This window comes from Balaenoptera borealis (genome assembly GCF_965194805.1).
Source record: "Balaenoptera borealis genome assembly, chromosome: 10".
In the NCBI taxonomy this organism is placed as follows: Eukaryota; Metazoa; Chordata; class Mammalia; order Artiodactyla; family Balaenopteridae; genus Balaenoptera; species Balaenoptera borealis.
The window spans coordinates 84,309,535-84,323,487 of record NC_138874.1 but is presented as its reverse complement, the minus strand read 5'-3'; the positions used below and the strand labels follow the sequence as shown (position 1 = coordinate 84,323,487).

The following is a 13,953-nucleotide window of genomic DNA, read 5'->3' as shown; positions in this document are numbered from 1 at the left end:
AAATCAGTTTAATGGAGAAAACATAGCTTTTTCAACAAAGAATGCTAAAGCCATCCAGACACCTCATAGGTGAAAAAAATGTACCTTGATCTAAGTCTTACGCCTTATACAAAAATCAACTCAAAATGGATCATGAAATTAAATGTGAGATGTAGAAATACAAAACCTTCATTTAAAAAAAAAAAAGGAAAAAATCTTCAGGATCTAGAGGTAGGCAAAGAGTTCTTGCAATTGACACCAAAAACACAATGCATAAAAGAAAAAAATTGACAAATTAGACCACATCGAAATCATAAACACTTGCTCTGCAAAAGCCCATAAGAAGAGGATGAGAAGACAAGTACAGCCTGGGGGATAATAATTGCAAACCATGTTTGTGACAAAGGACTAGTATGTAGAATATATTCAAAACTTTCAAACCACCACCACAACAACAAACAATCCAATTAGAAAATGGGCCTAAAAACATGAACAGGCATTTCACCAAAGAGGGTAACAAACAGCAAATAAGAACATGAAAAGACGTTCAACATCATTAGCCAGTACAGAAATGTAAGTTAAAACCACAGTGAGATATTATTTATTACCTATCATACTCATCAGAATGATTAAAATAAAAAATAGTTACAACACCAAATGCTGGTAAGGATGTGGAGAAACTAGATGACTCATACATTGCTAGTGGGAATGTAAAATGGTACAGCCGCTCTGGAAAACAGCTTGGCAGTTCCTTAAAAACTTATCATTCAATTACCATACAACAATTATACTCTTGGGCAATCATCCCAGAAAAATGAAAATTTATGTGTACACAAATTACTGTAAACAAATGATCAAAGCAGTTTTATTTATAATTGTGAAAAATTGAAATCAGCCCATATGTGTTTCAACAGGTGAATGTGACAACAAACTGTATGTATGGTATACACATACCATGGAATATTCCTCAGCACTAAAAAGGAAAATCTATTGATATGCACAAGTCAGGTGAACCTCCAGGGAATTATGCTGAGTGAAAAAAAGGCAATTCCAGGGCTTCCCTGGTGGCGCAGAGGTTAAGAATCCGCCTGCCAACGCAGGGGACACGGGTTCGAGCCCTGGTCCGGGAAGATCCCACATGCCGCGGAGCAACTAAGCCCGTGCACCACAACTACTGAGCCTGCGCTCTAGAGCCCGCGAGCCACAACCACTGAAGCCTGTGCGCCTAGAGCCCGTGCTCCGCAACAAGAGAAGCCACTGCAATGGGAAGCCCACGCACCTCAACAAAGAGTAGCCCCCGCTCGCCGCAACTAGAGAAAGCCCGCGCGCAGCAACGAAGACCCAATGCAGACAAAAGTAAATAAATAAATATTTAAAAAAAAAAAAAAAAAGGCAATTCCAAAAGTTTGCATACTATATGATTCCATTCAATAACACTTTTGAAATGGCAAAGGTTTAGAAATAGAGTACAGATAGTGGATAGCAGAGATTAGGGAGGGGAGGTGAAAGTGGGAAGGAAAAGATTATAAAAGGGCAATGAGGAATCCTTATTGTGATGGAACTGTTCAGTATCTTGACTGTGGTGGTGGCTCCATGAACCTACACATGTGACAAAATTGTATAGCATTAACTAAACACACACACGTGAATACAAGGAAAACTGGGGTATAAGATCAGTGAGTTGTTATTAATGTCAATATCCCTGTGGTGATTTTTTACTATTTTGTTTGATAAAATGTACAAAGGATCTCTCTGTATTATTTCTTTCAACTGCATGTGAATCTACAGTTACCTCAATAAAATCTTCAATTAAAAAAAAAAAAACCAATACCAAGAAAAGGAAAAGACAAGCCAGACTGGGAGGAAATATTTACAAACAATCTCATAAAGGGCTTGTATCAAGAAGATATGAAAAACTCTTTACAACTTAATAAAAAGACAATCCAATTAAAAATTGGGCAAAGGATTTAGTAGATATTTCACAAAAAAAGATATACAAATGGATAATAAACATGTGAAAAGATGCTCAATATCATTATTCATTAGGGAACTACTAATTAAAACTCCCTTGAAGCACCATTATACACTTAAATTTTGCTGACTTGATAGAGCTGGTAAAGTCAACATATTAGCATTAGGAAAAACATTTTAACACATAGGGTATTTAGTTCAAATCATTAGATGAAAAGCCTTACCATAGGCAATTTAATAAATTTTTTTAACAATTATCTATTTCAGTTCCTCATTTTCACATTTGTCAAACAAGATTACATTACTCCACAAAAATTCACAAATACCTTAATCAGAGCTTTTTTGGTGAGTTTCTGGTTAACTTCAGGCTTATTGAGTATGTTCTTTGCTCTGTGAGCATATTCCAATGTACTCAGAGTTTCCTGTGATGAAAAGAAAAGGCCAATTACTGAAAATATTAATTTTCAACAAAAGAAGCCACCACAATGAGAAGCCCACGCACCGCAACAAAGAGTAGCCCTGGCTCGCCGCAACTAGAGAAAGCGTGCGTGCAGCAACAAAGACCCAACCCAGCCAAAAATAAATAAATAAAATTAATTAATTAATTTTAAAAAAATGTTTAGACTTAGATTTTGGTGATAGTTGCACAGCTCTGTGAATACAGTAAAATCACTGAATTATATACTTTTAATGGGTGAATTTTATGGTATGTGAATTATATCCCAATAAAGATATTTTTTTAAATGAAAGGGGAGTTAGAGACCTTTCCTAATTCCATTTAAAGCACATAACCCAATAAAAGATTTTACCATCTTTGTTGTTTCTCTTGGTTTTCCTACCTGTTCCCACACATCCAACCCCATCTTCAGTGCTCTCTAAGCAGCCTCTAAAACAGTAGCATTCACTTAACCCACTTCTAAGTCCTCAATCAGACCATCCACTGCTAATGACCACAGCAATTTTCTTTGAAGACTGTGTGGAAAAATGCAATTAAGTAACTAGTTTGGTTTTTTTTTAATTGGGGTATAATTGCTTTACAAAGTTGTGTTAGTTTCTGCTGTACAGCAAAGTGAATCAGCTATATGTATACATATATCCCCTCTTTTTTGGATTTCTTTCCCATTTAGGTCACCAGAGAGCACTGAGTGGAGTTCCCTGTGCTATACAGTAGGTTCTCATTAGTTATCTATTTTATACACAGTAGTGTATATATGTCATTCCCAATCTCCCAATTCATCCCACCCCCCTTAAGTAACTATTTATTTATTTTTTATTTTTTAATTTTTGGCTGCATTGGGTCTTTGTTGCTGCACACTGGCTTTCTCTAGTTGCGGCGAGTGGGGGCTACTCTTCGTTGCAGTGTGTGAGGTTCTCATTGCGGTGGCTTCCCTTGTTGTGGAGCACGGGCTCTAGGGTGCATAGGCTTCATTAGTTGTGGCACGCAGGCTCAGTAGTTGTGGCTCGCAGGCTGTAGAGCACAGGTTCAGTAGTTGTGGCGCATAGGCTTAGTTGCTCCGCGACATGTGGGATCTTCCCGGACAGGGCTCAAACTCATGTCCCCTGTATTGGCAGGCGGATTCTTAACCACCGTGCCCAGGAAGTCCCAGTAAGTAGTTTTTTAGGATTAAAAACTGTCAGAAAGGAGAAAGACAATTTTTTCAGTGGTGTCCTCCTCTACATGTCCACATGCAATGTCCAGATTCTTTTTACTGTAGTATAGAATGAATGAAGCCAATTGATGAACTTTAAAAATATGTGATATTAAATAAGAATTATAGCTACTACACTTCCGGATACCTTTCAAAGAGCTTACCTCAAGATTGAGAGATGCAGGAGAAATTGTTGCAATTATAGATGTTCTTGTACGCCCCCCAAGAGAGTCCTGGAGAATTCTAGTTAGTTTAGATTCTCGATAAGGAACATGAGGTGTTCTTTCTACAAGAGCAGTAATAACCCTTCCCAAAGTCAACAGGGATTGATTGATATTTCCAGCTTCCCGAGCTCTCTTGTCAACTGCTCCAGAACGTCCAATGTTTTCACTTCCTGCAAGATCAACCTTAAATTTTAAAAATAAAAGTAAGTTCTCAGTCTATTGGATTTGGAATAGAAGACTTTCATTCTCGTATTGTACATAAATATATTAAATAGCCAGTAATTTTTCTATAATTAACAATCCACTACAAACCTAATAACCCAGTGACTACAAAAATATTGTCTATAAATACAAACCTTCAAGCTGCTTTATGAGGTGATAAAGAATTAAACATTGGAATAGAACTACCATCTGACCTAGCAATCCCACTTCTGGGTATGTATCCCAAGGAACTGAAATCACTATCTCAAAGAAATATCTGCACTCCCACATTCATTGCATTATTCACAATAACCAAGGTATGAAACAGCCTAAGTACCCATTGATGAATGAACAGATAAAGAAGATGTGATGTGATACACACATACACACTTGAATATTATTCAGCCATGAGAAAGGATATCCTGCCACACTGTACATTTTAAATACATAATTTTATTTGGCAATTATGCCTCAATAAAACCAGAAAAAAAAAAACAGAAAGAATGAAACAGTGGTATTAAGGTTGATGCTTACCAAGTTCAACTTTCCAATTTTAACAAGCTCCTCTCCATCAATTGTAGTTTCTTTCATATGTATGGTAACAGAGAAAACTGAGTGGGAACGACTAGAAAACAAGACCAAGTTGCCCAGTCATTATAATACAAAACATTATTTGCTTTCTATAAAATATTGAAAACAGCAAAGAAAGATCTAAATCCACCAGGGTAGAAAAAGATAGTATCAGAGAAGATACTAATAAGATTTTGGAAGACAGTGGATGAATAGAATGCTAGGTTTTTGTTTTTTTGTACCTGCTGCCCGCAGGGGAGATCCCAAAAGGGAAGGCTTGCAATCGATCTTTCTACTTATAAGAACCACTTGAGGGGCTTCCATGGTGGCACAGTGGTTAAGAATCCGCCTGCCAATGCAGGGGACATGGGTTCAAGCCCTGGTCCAGGAAGATCCCACATGCCGCAGAGCAACTAAGCCCGTGCACCACAACTACTGAGCCTGCGCTCTAGAGCCCACGAGCCACAACTACTGAAGCCTGCATGCCTAGGGCCCGTGCTCTGCAACAAGAGAAGCCACCGCAATGAGAAGCCCGTGCACCGCAACGAAGAGCAGCCCGCCCCCAACTAGAGAAAAGCCCGTGCACAGCAATGAAGACCCAACACAGCCAAAAATTTAAAAATTTAAAAAAAAGAACCACTTGAAATGTCATTACCATAAATTCAAACAGCACCAGGCAAGCCATCTGATTACTCCCCTTCAAAGTCAATTGTTCTAAAAGTACATTGCTCTGCTTTGAGAATGTCATCAGAGATAGGTAGCTCCTTCCACTGAACAGCAGAAATTAGTAAACAGCAGTGTTTACCAAAACACTACAAGATAATCACTGCTAGACTATAAAGTTTTCCAAAGTCTGTCTTATGCTGTATACTGACATTCAACTTTTATCTGAGAGATATCAAAATCATATAGACAACCAAAGACATCATTCCTTTCTGCATCAGTGACATTTGGTAAATGACATTATGTTTGTTAATGTCATTGATGGTTGGCATATGGTAATTTTTAATTTCCTCATTTGTACTTTTCACGTTACTTGGAAAATTTTACAATAAGTATCATTTTTACAAAATTATTTGAATTATTTTATATAACAAAAGAGGAAGGGCACATGGAAAAATATAAACTATAGATTTGAATTATAACATGCATCTCATGTTTTCCTACCATAATTTATCCATTCTTAATTGAAGATTATGGAATTAATGTAATTAAGCACAAAAGTTAACTCTGATTTTGGAAAAATGAATTACGTTTTCCTTCTCTTTATCACATACATTCATAAGAAGAGATCTTTATTCCAGTCTATGTACAAAAAAGGGAATCCCTAATTATTCAAATTTACAGAATAAGAATTTCATATTTCAGAGAAAAGTATTTAGAGAAAAGAAATTTTCTTAAGTTCATTCCTCAAATTCTAAATAAAGTTATAAACCAATCATTTAATGAAAATGGAAATTTCATTCTATGATTGGTTTATAACTTAATTTTTTAAATGGAAAGCTATTATAGGAAAATTTAATTAAAATTGTAAAAGCACCCATAATTCCATGATCTTAATTACTTTCATGTTATGCTATTTTTCTTCTTTCTTTAAATGCATACATATTTTTACAGAGTTGCAATTATAATCGTTATAGCATATTGTAGAAATGTCCAACTATAAGAGAGCAAAGAAATGAGAGTTAGCCCTAAAAGTCATTTTGTAGCTCAGGGAAAATGATATTCAGATAAGTTTAACTACCTGAAGTAACATATTTAGTTAACTGCAGAACTGGAACTAAACACAAATATCTAACTCCTAATCCATAGCTCTTTCAATTACATTCTGATGTTTCCTTCAAAGACTAGCAGAAAAAAAAATCACCTCTGACTTGGTGAACTGCATTTGGAGGGTTTGGGATGCATCCTATAAGGGGTACTATCAAATATGCCCCTTTCTCCTCTTGAAAGCCAGTGTTAGTGACCATTTGTCTTCCTACATTAAAATGAAGCCATTTGGGAAAAAAAAAAAAAATCACGTTGCACAACCTAAATATATACAATTTTTGTCATTTATACCTCAATAAAGCTGGAAAAAAATAAAATAAAGTCATTTGATTTTCTTCTAATCCTTACTCAAATCAGGGGTTTTCAAACTGTGTTCTCAGTACACTGAGAGGCTCCAGAAAAGTGCTCAGGGCAAACCTTCCTAAGGCTGAGGAGGTTAGCCTCTGAGCATCCCACTGCCAAATCAACTACAGCAGCCACATTTTAATCTGGGCTCCCATGTATAATTTCATTTGGGAAAAGAAATCTTCTCCTTAAAAAGACTTAATACTTCTGCTCAAGTTCAACTTGTCTTTGTTCTCCTTTCAACATTCTCCCAACATTGGTGCTCTCCCTATAAATCTCAAGCCAATTACTAAGGCATGCAATCTAGCATACAATCTAGACGTGTGACTCACATACCTTGACTCACCCCACTTTGATTCCCCAAGTTCATAATTCTTCTTAAAAAGGAAATGGAGCTGTGGGGGAAACAATGGCTTTCTCACCTAGAGTAGGCATTCATCAAAGTTGCTGCAGTTGTCCTTTTTGCTGCCCCCTTCTCCAAAATTTGATAGACTTCATCTTTGTTGTGTACTGTAATTTCTTCTAAACCTTTGATTATCACTCCCCTCTGACAAAATATCAAAAAAGCATCCATTAGATTGGTTTAAAATATATATATATATATATATATATATATATATATATATATATAGACTTCCCAAAGTATCACACATTAACATTTGGAGACATTTCATTCTCAAAGACTGAAGTTACCTTGTTACGGGGATCATCAAACATCTGTAGTCTCTCAGAAACATCAGAAGATGGATTAAGGAGATCAAAAAGCTCTTCATTATAGATTTCCAACAGTGACACTTTGACTGAAAATTCAGTACCGTTATCAGTAAGTTTCTCAAAAATTTGATGAAGAGTACGTGGAATTATACCAGCCAAAGGATCCTGAAATTGTAATGTTAATAAAGACCTTAAAGAATGCCGTTTACTGCAATAGTTAAAACACATATAACAAGGGCCTCCTTTATAGTATATTTAAACATAAGTATGTCAAAACAGGTTTAAAAACAAAACAAAAACTAACCTGTTGGAGAAGCCAAGCCATTTACAACAGTCTGTTTAATAGTAATTATTCTTCCTTACACCTTCCACAAATCTGTCATTCCTGTCAGCCACTTTATGCCTGAGCATTACACAGAAACCAATTGAACCAAGCTACTTATAAAGCCAATTTCAATAATCCTTTCCAAGTTTTCTCATGAGAACATAACACCATCATGTTAATCAGAAGTGGTTCATCTAACAGTATATTCTCTAATTCTGACATAAAACAAAGTTGTTTCTCAAATGTCTAAGCATCCTTAATAAAACTGTTACGACTCTCTAAATTTTGAAACTGTGCTTTAATCCTGTTCCATATCTCCTATGATTACAATTCCATAACTTTATTATCCATGCATAAAGTAAGTTAATACCTCAGGTATGTAACCACTAGAAAAAAGGATCTACCTAAATGTTGATAATACGGAAAATTAACTTAGTCATTAAACTCATTTAAACACATTTGATAGAAATCTTTGTGAAACGTACTATGTGCTTTCTATAATATCCAACAATACAGCTATCTTAATTTCTTGAACACTCAAAGCCATCATTAATAAAGTACCATACCGCTTCCCCCGTATGCTAACTTTATGATACTAACTCCCGCACTGCAAGGTTTTCCCCTTCAAGCCCTACTCACATTCCACTTTCCCACAATAGTCTGCTCCAACTATTCTCTCCGAAACAGACCCTTCTCTTATCACGTAACTGTGCCATATGTATTGCTCCTCTCTCTCCCAATAAGAATGTACGTTTCTTAAACAAAAGCCATACCATATACTTTAATTTTACTGTAGTAGTAGTTTATCCTAAATTCATGTTTGACATGGGCACTGTGATCTTTTCCATTTCAAGACAGGCCTTCAACCAAGTTTTATTTGGCTATTCTTCAGCCACTTTAGAGACAGAAGTCTGTTATAAACAATAAATACCTCCTCCCAAGTATATTCTTCATTAGGGGACCTTTCACCTTCCATTGTAAAGGTTTTTCCAGTGCCAGTTTGGCCATATCTGTCAAAATTAACAAAAGTGTTAAACAAAAAAATGAATACACTCATCTAAACCTTTTCATCAATTTGAAAAATAGTGTTTCACTCACGCAAAAATAGTGCAGTTATAGCCCATAATAACTTCATCCAGAATTGGACAAACGACACTTCGATAAACGTCAATTTGTTTAGTAGATGCTCCAAAAACCTATCCAAAAAAAAAAAAGGCATTTCTTAAAAAAAAAAAAAACTTCAGAATAACTTTAATAATTTTGTTTTTAATATATTAACTTATTCAGCCCACTAGAAACCATTTGACAACTTAAAGGATTAACTGAAATTTGTAACTGTACACTAGAACCTACAGAAAATATGTGTACTAGGATAACTTTACATTAGTGAATAATAAAGAAGTAGAAGCATTTTAGGAAGTAAGTACCATATCAAAAGTATATGTTTTCCTTGAGCTTTTGTCGGCCAATCCTCCAGTTCGTACACTAACTTCTTTCCGTATGTGATCACATTCTACTACAGAATGGGCATTAGCTTTCCGCTCTGCCAAATTAAATGGTCTGTAAAAAGAAACACACAAGGTTATTCAAGAACTCTTAGTTATCTGGTTACTGATGACATTTTTGTTAATACCTCAGACAAGAACAATGTGAAGTTTTAACTACATTGTTAGTGATAGAGATTAAATGAGGAGTAAATGACACTGCTAAGGCAGACAGCAGAATTTTAAGGTTTCAATTCCCAGAAATAAAATTAGTTTCTTAAAAAGTTTTGAAAGACATGTACAACTTTGACAGTTTCTTGGAGTAGATGCTAACAGAATTAACTTGTAAAAAATGCCAAACTTATTTTTTAGAATTCTATTTCCACTGTTCTTAGAATCCGGTCAAGTTAGGTTATGATGTAGTAGAAATAACATGCCAGATTTGCGTTCAAAATATTAACCTGCCAGTGGATAAATGGCACAAAATAAAAAACAGATTAAAATAATGACTAATACGTTGAGGGCTTACTAGGTGTCAGGTACTCACTGTTCCAAGTGCTTCACATGTATTAACTCAGTTTGTCCTCACAGCACTGTGAGGTCTAGTGGGGAACAGTGACATAAAACAAGTGATTATAAGAGAGGTGATGTTTAGAAAGGGTACGTAAAAGGTAGGAACATACAGCAAAAGTTTAATGTGGCCTTAATTGGGACAGGGTGGGAGAGGGGAGAGGCATGGGTGACGGGAAAGACTCCCTGTGAAGTAATCTAAGATAATAAATGCCTCCTTAGGCATTTCAGTAGAGTGAGGACTCTCCATCCAGTCTGCTTGGGAAATGTAGCCCTTTGTGCCTGTCTCCTCATTTGAAAATTAAGGTTGGTAATAGTACCAACCTCACAGTGTAGGGAAAGAAATCCTGTTTAATTTATTGTTTCCCCAGTGTCTACTATGCTTAGCACACAGTAGGCACTCAAATATCTGTTATACTACACTGCTTAATAAATGTCATCCTAAGGGGAATGATCGGAAAGCTAAAAAGAACCATAGTCCACAGAATAGCATCTATAAGATATTGATATATTTAACGCACGTCTGGGCCAAAGGGAAAGGTGTACTCTTGACCTGAGTTCATTTTTCCCATTCATTATCACATACTGTGACAGGAAACACCAAATAGGAAATTATCTTTCCCCTCATTACTAGACGAACCTAGGTGCTATTTATTTTAAGAAGGATACCTCAATGTCCTCTGGCATGCCCCACCCCCTAGCATGTTTGACTGGTCAGAAGACCAAATTTGTGATCCTGGGAAATTTAACTCAGTAACTTCCAAGTAATATTTGGTCATGCTGTCATTTGTCAAATGTACTGAAACCTACACAATGCACATAAGTCACAGTATGCAGTATTATTAAAAGTTCAACAAAATTAAGTCAATACCAACTTGTACTGAGGTAGGACAAAAGTATCAAGTGGAATGAATTCCTCTCATGTGGTTAAACCTTTTCCAATTGGTCTAATCTCTTGCCTGGATGTGTGATTAAGTTACCAAATGAATACCATTCAAGCTGTCAGGGCAGAGTAGTAGAAATTCACACAAATCACACATTCCTAAGAGCTATCAAAGCTCCCAGAGAGAAGCTTAAGGGACTGTTTGCACTACAATAAAGAGTGCTGCTAAGCAACTATTTTCCTATCCAGACTTCTTTAATTAGATATTGCAAGGTTTCTGCTGATGACACTAGCAAACCCATCAATTTTAGTTGGCCTCACTACAGTATATTAAAATTCAAACAACCAAAATGGTAAAGAAAGACAGAGGATTTTAAAAAAAAAAGTCGTGTCCAGCGGACTTTTTGAATGAAGTGCTAAATCCATTCATTCATTCCATAAATATTCATATAGCTGTTGTACAAGTAAAGAACATCGTAAAGACTGTATTCATTGTAATCAAGTAATGAAGTCATCTCTTCAAATTTTGCTGATCTCTTAGGCTACAAAAAACTGTGCCAATTAAAAGTTTAAAACTGGGGGAAAAGGGCTTCCCTGGTGGCACAGTGGTTAAGAATCTGCCTCCCAATGTAAGAGACACAGGTTCGAACCCTGGTCCAGGAAGATCCCACATGACACGGAGCAACTAAGCCCGTGAGCCACAACTACTGAAGCCTGCGCGCCTACAGTCCGTGCTCCACAACAAGAGAAGCCATCGCAATAAGAAGCCCACACACTGCAATGAAGTGTAGCCCCCGCTCACCGCAACTAGAGAAAGCCCGTGGGCGCAGCAGCGAAGACCCAATGCAGCCAAAAATAAATAAATTTAATAAATTAAAAAAAAAACCGGGGGAAAAAATCAGATAAGAGTATGTGACAGAAACCACATATGACCTGCAAAGCCTAAAATATTTACTATCTGGGCCCTTTACAGAAAAGATTTGACAACCTCCGAGGGCCTCATAAGTTGTTTATTTAGTAAAGTTTAAGGACATATTTGCATTAGGAAGGCTATTTGAAAAAGAAAAGGCTAACTTGAAAAGAAAAACATCTCTTTATACTGAAATTATTGTAAACATTAGACACAACCTAAGCAATTTTCATTAGTGATAAAGTAAAAGAAATCTTTTTTAAGTTAAGCCTTGAAATGTATGGAGATAATAAACATGAAGTTCAGGATAATGTTTAACTCTTGGGGTAGAGAAAAGGGATGCGGAGGGATACTCCGGGACTCTAGATGTAATGATTGTTCTGTTTCTAATCTGGGTGATGGATACGCAGATGTCTGTTTCATTGTTCTCTATAACTTTTTAAAGGTCTGACATATTCTGTAACTAACAATAAAAATGAAATTAAAGAAAATAAAGCCACACAGAAAAGGTAATACCACTTGACTTTACTAAACAATCAAAAATCATCTAAAAATTTGCATTTGAATATAGGCTGTTTTTTTTAATCTTGAAAACAAGTAACTATTAGCAGAAGCCCTAGAGTGCAACTAGAATGTAATTGGCTAGACTTAAGGTTACCACCAAATGTCTTCTCTGGCATCTACTTTAGAAAGTTAGCTATTACCTTTGATATCTACAACTCAAGTCACCAAAGCTGTGTAGGCAATAACCTAAGAAAGTTTGTTAATACACTTTTTAAATAACCTTTTAATTTTAGAATACGTTTGGACTTACAGAAAAGTTTCTGATAGTTGGTAGTTTTTAAAACAACAGCAGCAAAAACAGACATAAAAAACACACAAATACCAGTAAACTGTGGAGGGCCTCAAGTATGTTCAAGTATGTTCTTCCTCTCCTAGCTCATTTTAAAATTGGGAAGTGATATGGAAACAAATCAGGGGAGAGTTGAACCCCTTCACCCACTCACTGGGAAATGTAGCAGAACTTAAGTTTTCTCCTTGATCTTAAAAACATAAACTCACTCTACAACTTAATTTTTAAATTTTAAATACAGTGATGTTTACTTGTTTAGTAGGGATTAAGGAAATATTGCATCTAGAATAAAGAGAAGAGGGGACTGATTACGTTTTTAGAGGTGATGGAGAGGATGGTAATCCCAACATAAGTGCTAAAACATCTGTAAAGTAGGTGTGCAGTCATCTCCAAACGGACCAACTGCAAGGACTGACACCTAAAATCTTTGTCGACAGTAGTTTTTTAGAAAAGAACACATTTCACTAAAGAACGGCGACCAAATTCTCCTTCTCAATAGCAGTTTAAACTATAAACTCAGATATAAATGTCCTTTCTTCTGAAAAAAAAAGAAAAAATACTAATTTACTCCTCACAGCAACCTGCTGTCATTTTATCAAACAGAACGCAGATAACTATCAAACAGGAAGGTCTGGTCCCTTCAGAAATTGCAAACAAAAGCCCTCTCCTCGGACCTCGCAGGAAGGAGCCCTGCAGCAAAGCCCGGGACTCGGAATCATGCCAAGCTCGGCCTACCTGCATCTCACCACCACTTGGATGTTCTTCCCCTTCTCATCTTTCTTCTTCGCAGATGAATTCTGAGACGCCATGACGGTCCCCGCCGAAAATTCAAGGCCTGGTCGCGGACTCGGGCGCCGTGGGGCGTGGAGCGGCTCGGCGGCCGGCGTGGACCCGGGTGCCCTCCTCCCCTGTCGGGTATTGGCGTGGCCGGGGAAATCGCTCTCCACCAGGGACTGTGACTGGCCCCGGCGTCTGTCCTGCACCCGCCCGAGCCTTCGAATCACCGACCTAGTCTCCGCCCGAAGCCCAGGAAACCAAGCAACGACTCGGCGCCTCAATTTGAAAAAGGAGCCGAGTCTCCGGGCCAATTGCAGCGCAGGCGCGCAAGGCACCATGGGACGCGGTGTCGTCACCAGATCCCGCCCCCGGGGCGTGGCCCGCGGGAAAGTAAATAGCAGATCCGACCATGCCCACCCGGAACTCGTAGTCTAGTGGGAGAGACGCCGGGCTTATAGTGTTACACTTCAACTTGCTCAACTTGGTCAAATTACATCGCGTCTCTAAACCAAAATTTTCTCATCTGCAGAATGGGAATAATAGCAACCGTCTCAGAGAACTGTGTGAGAATTAATGAGGTGGTGCGGGTAAATAGCTTAGACTAGAGCATGGAAGCGCTCAGGAAGGCTGGCCGTGATTATAATTGTTATTAGAGAATTGTAAGAGAGTGCTGTGGAAGCACAGAAGAGAGGTGCAAAGCAAGCCCCTTTCTCGGAGGAAACGTCCAG

General features: G+C 37.3%; 1 protein-coding gene across 1 annotated transcript in view; it reads right to left on the bottom strand.

The window, feature by feature from the left end:
• The window catches only part of KIF11 (kinesin family member 11), a 57,273-nt gene extending 43,734 nt beyond the window's left edge, over positions 1-13,539 (bottom strand). Inside the window, exons 1-9 of the mRNA XM_082339415.1 lie at positions 13,184-13,539; positions 9,176-9,308; positions 8,847-8,944; positions 8,680-8,758; positions 7,403-7,588; positions 7,132-7,256; positions 4,559-4,649; positions 3,764-4,006; positions 2,277-2,372 (exon numbers count right to left, since the gene is read on the bottom strand). Of these exons, the coding sequence (XP_082195541.1) occupies positions 2,277-2,372; positions 3,764-4,006; positions 4,559-4,649; positions 7,132-7,256; positions 7,403-7,588; positions 8,680-8,758; positions 8,847-8,944; positions 9,176-9,308; positions 13,184-13,257 (1,125 nt within the window). The 5' untranslated portion in view covers positions 13,258-13,539. The remainder of the gene's footprint in view (positions 1-2,276; positions 2,373-3,763; positions 4,007-4,558; positions 4,650-7,131; positions 7,257-7,402; positions 7,589-8,679; positions 8,759-8,846; positions 8,945-9,175; positions 9,309-13,183) is intronic.
• Between the last annotated feature and the right edge of the window lie 414 nt (positions 13,540-13,953).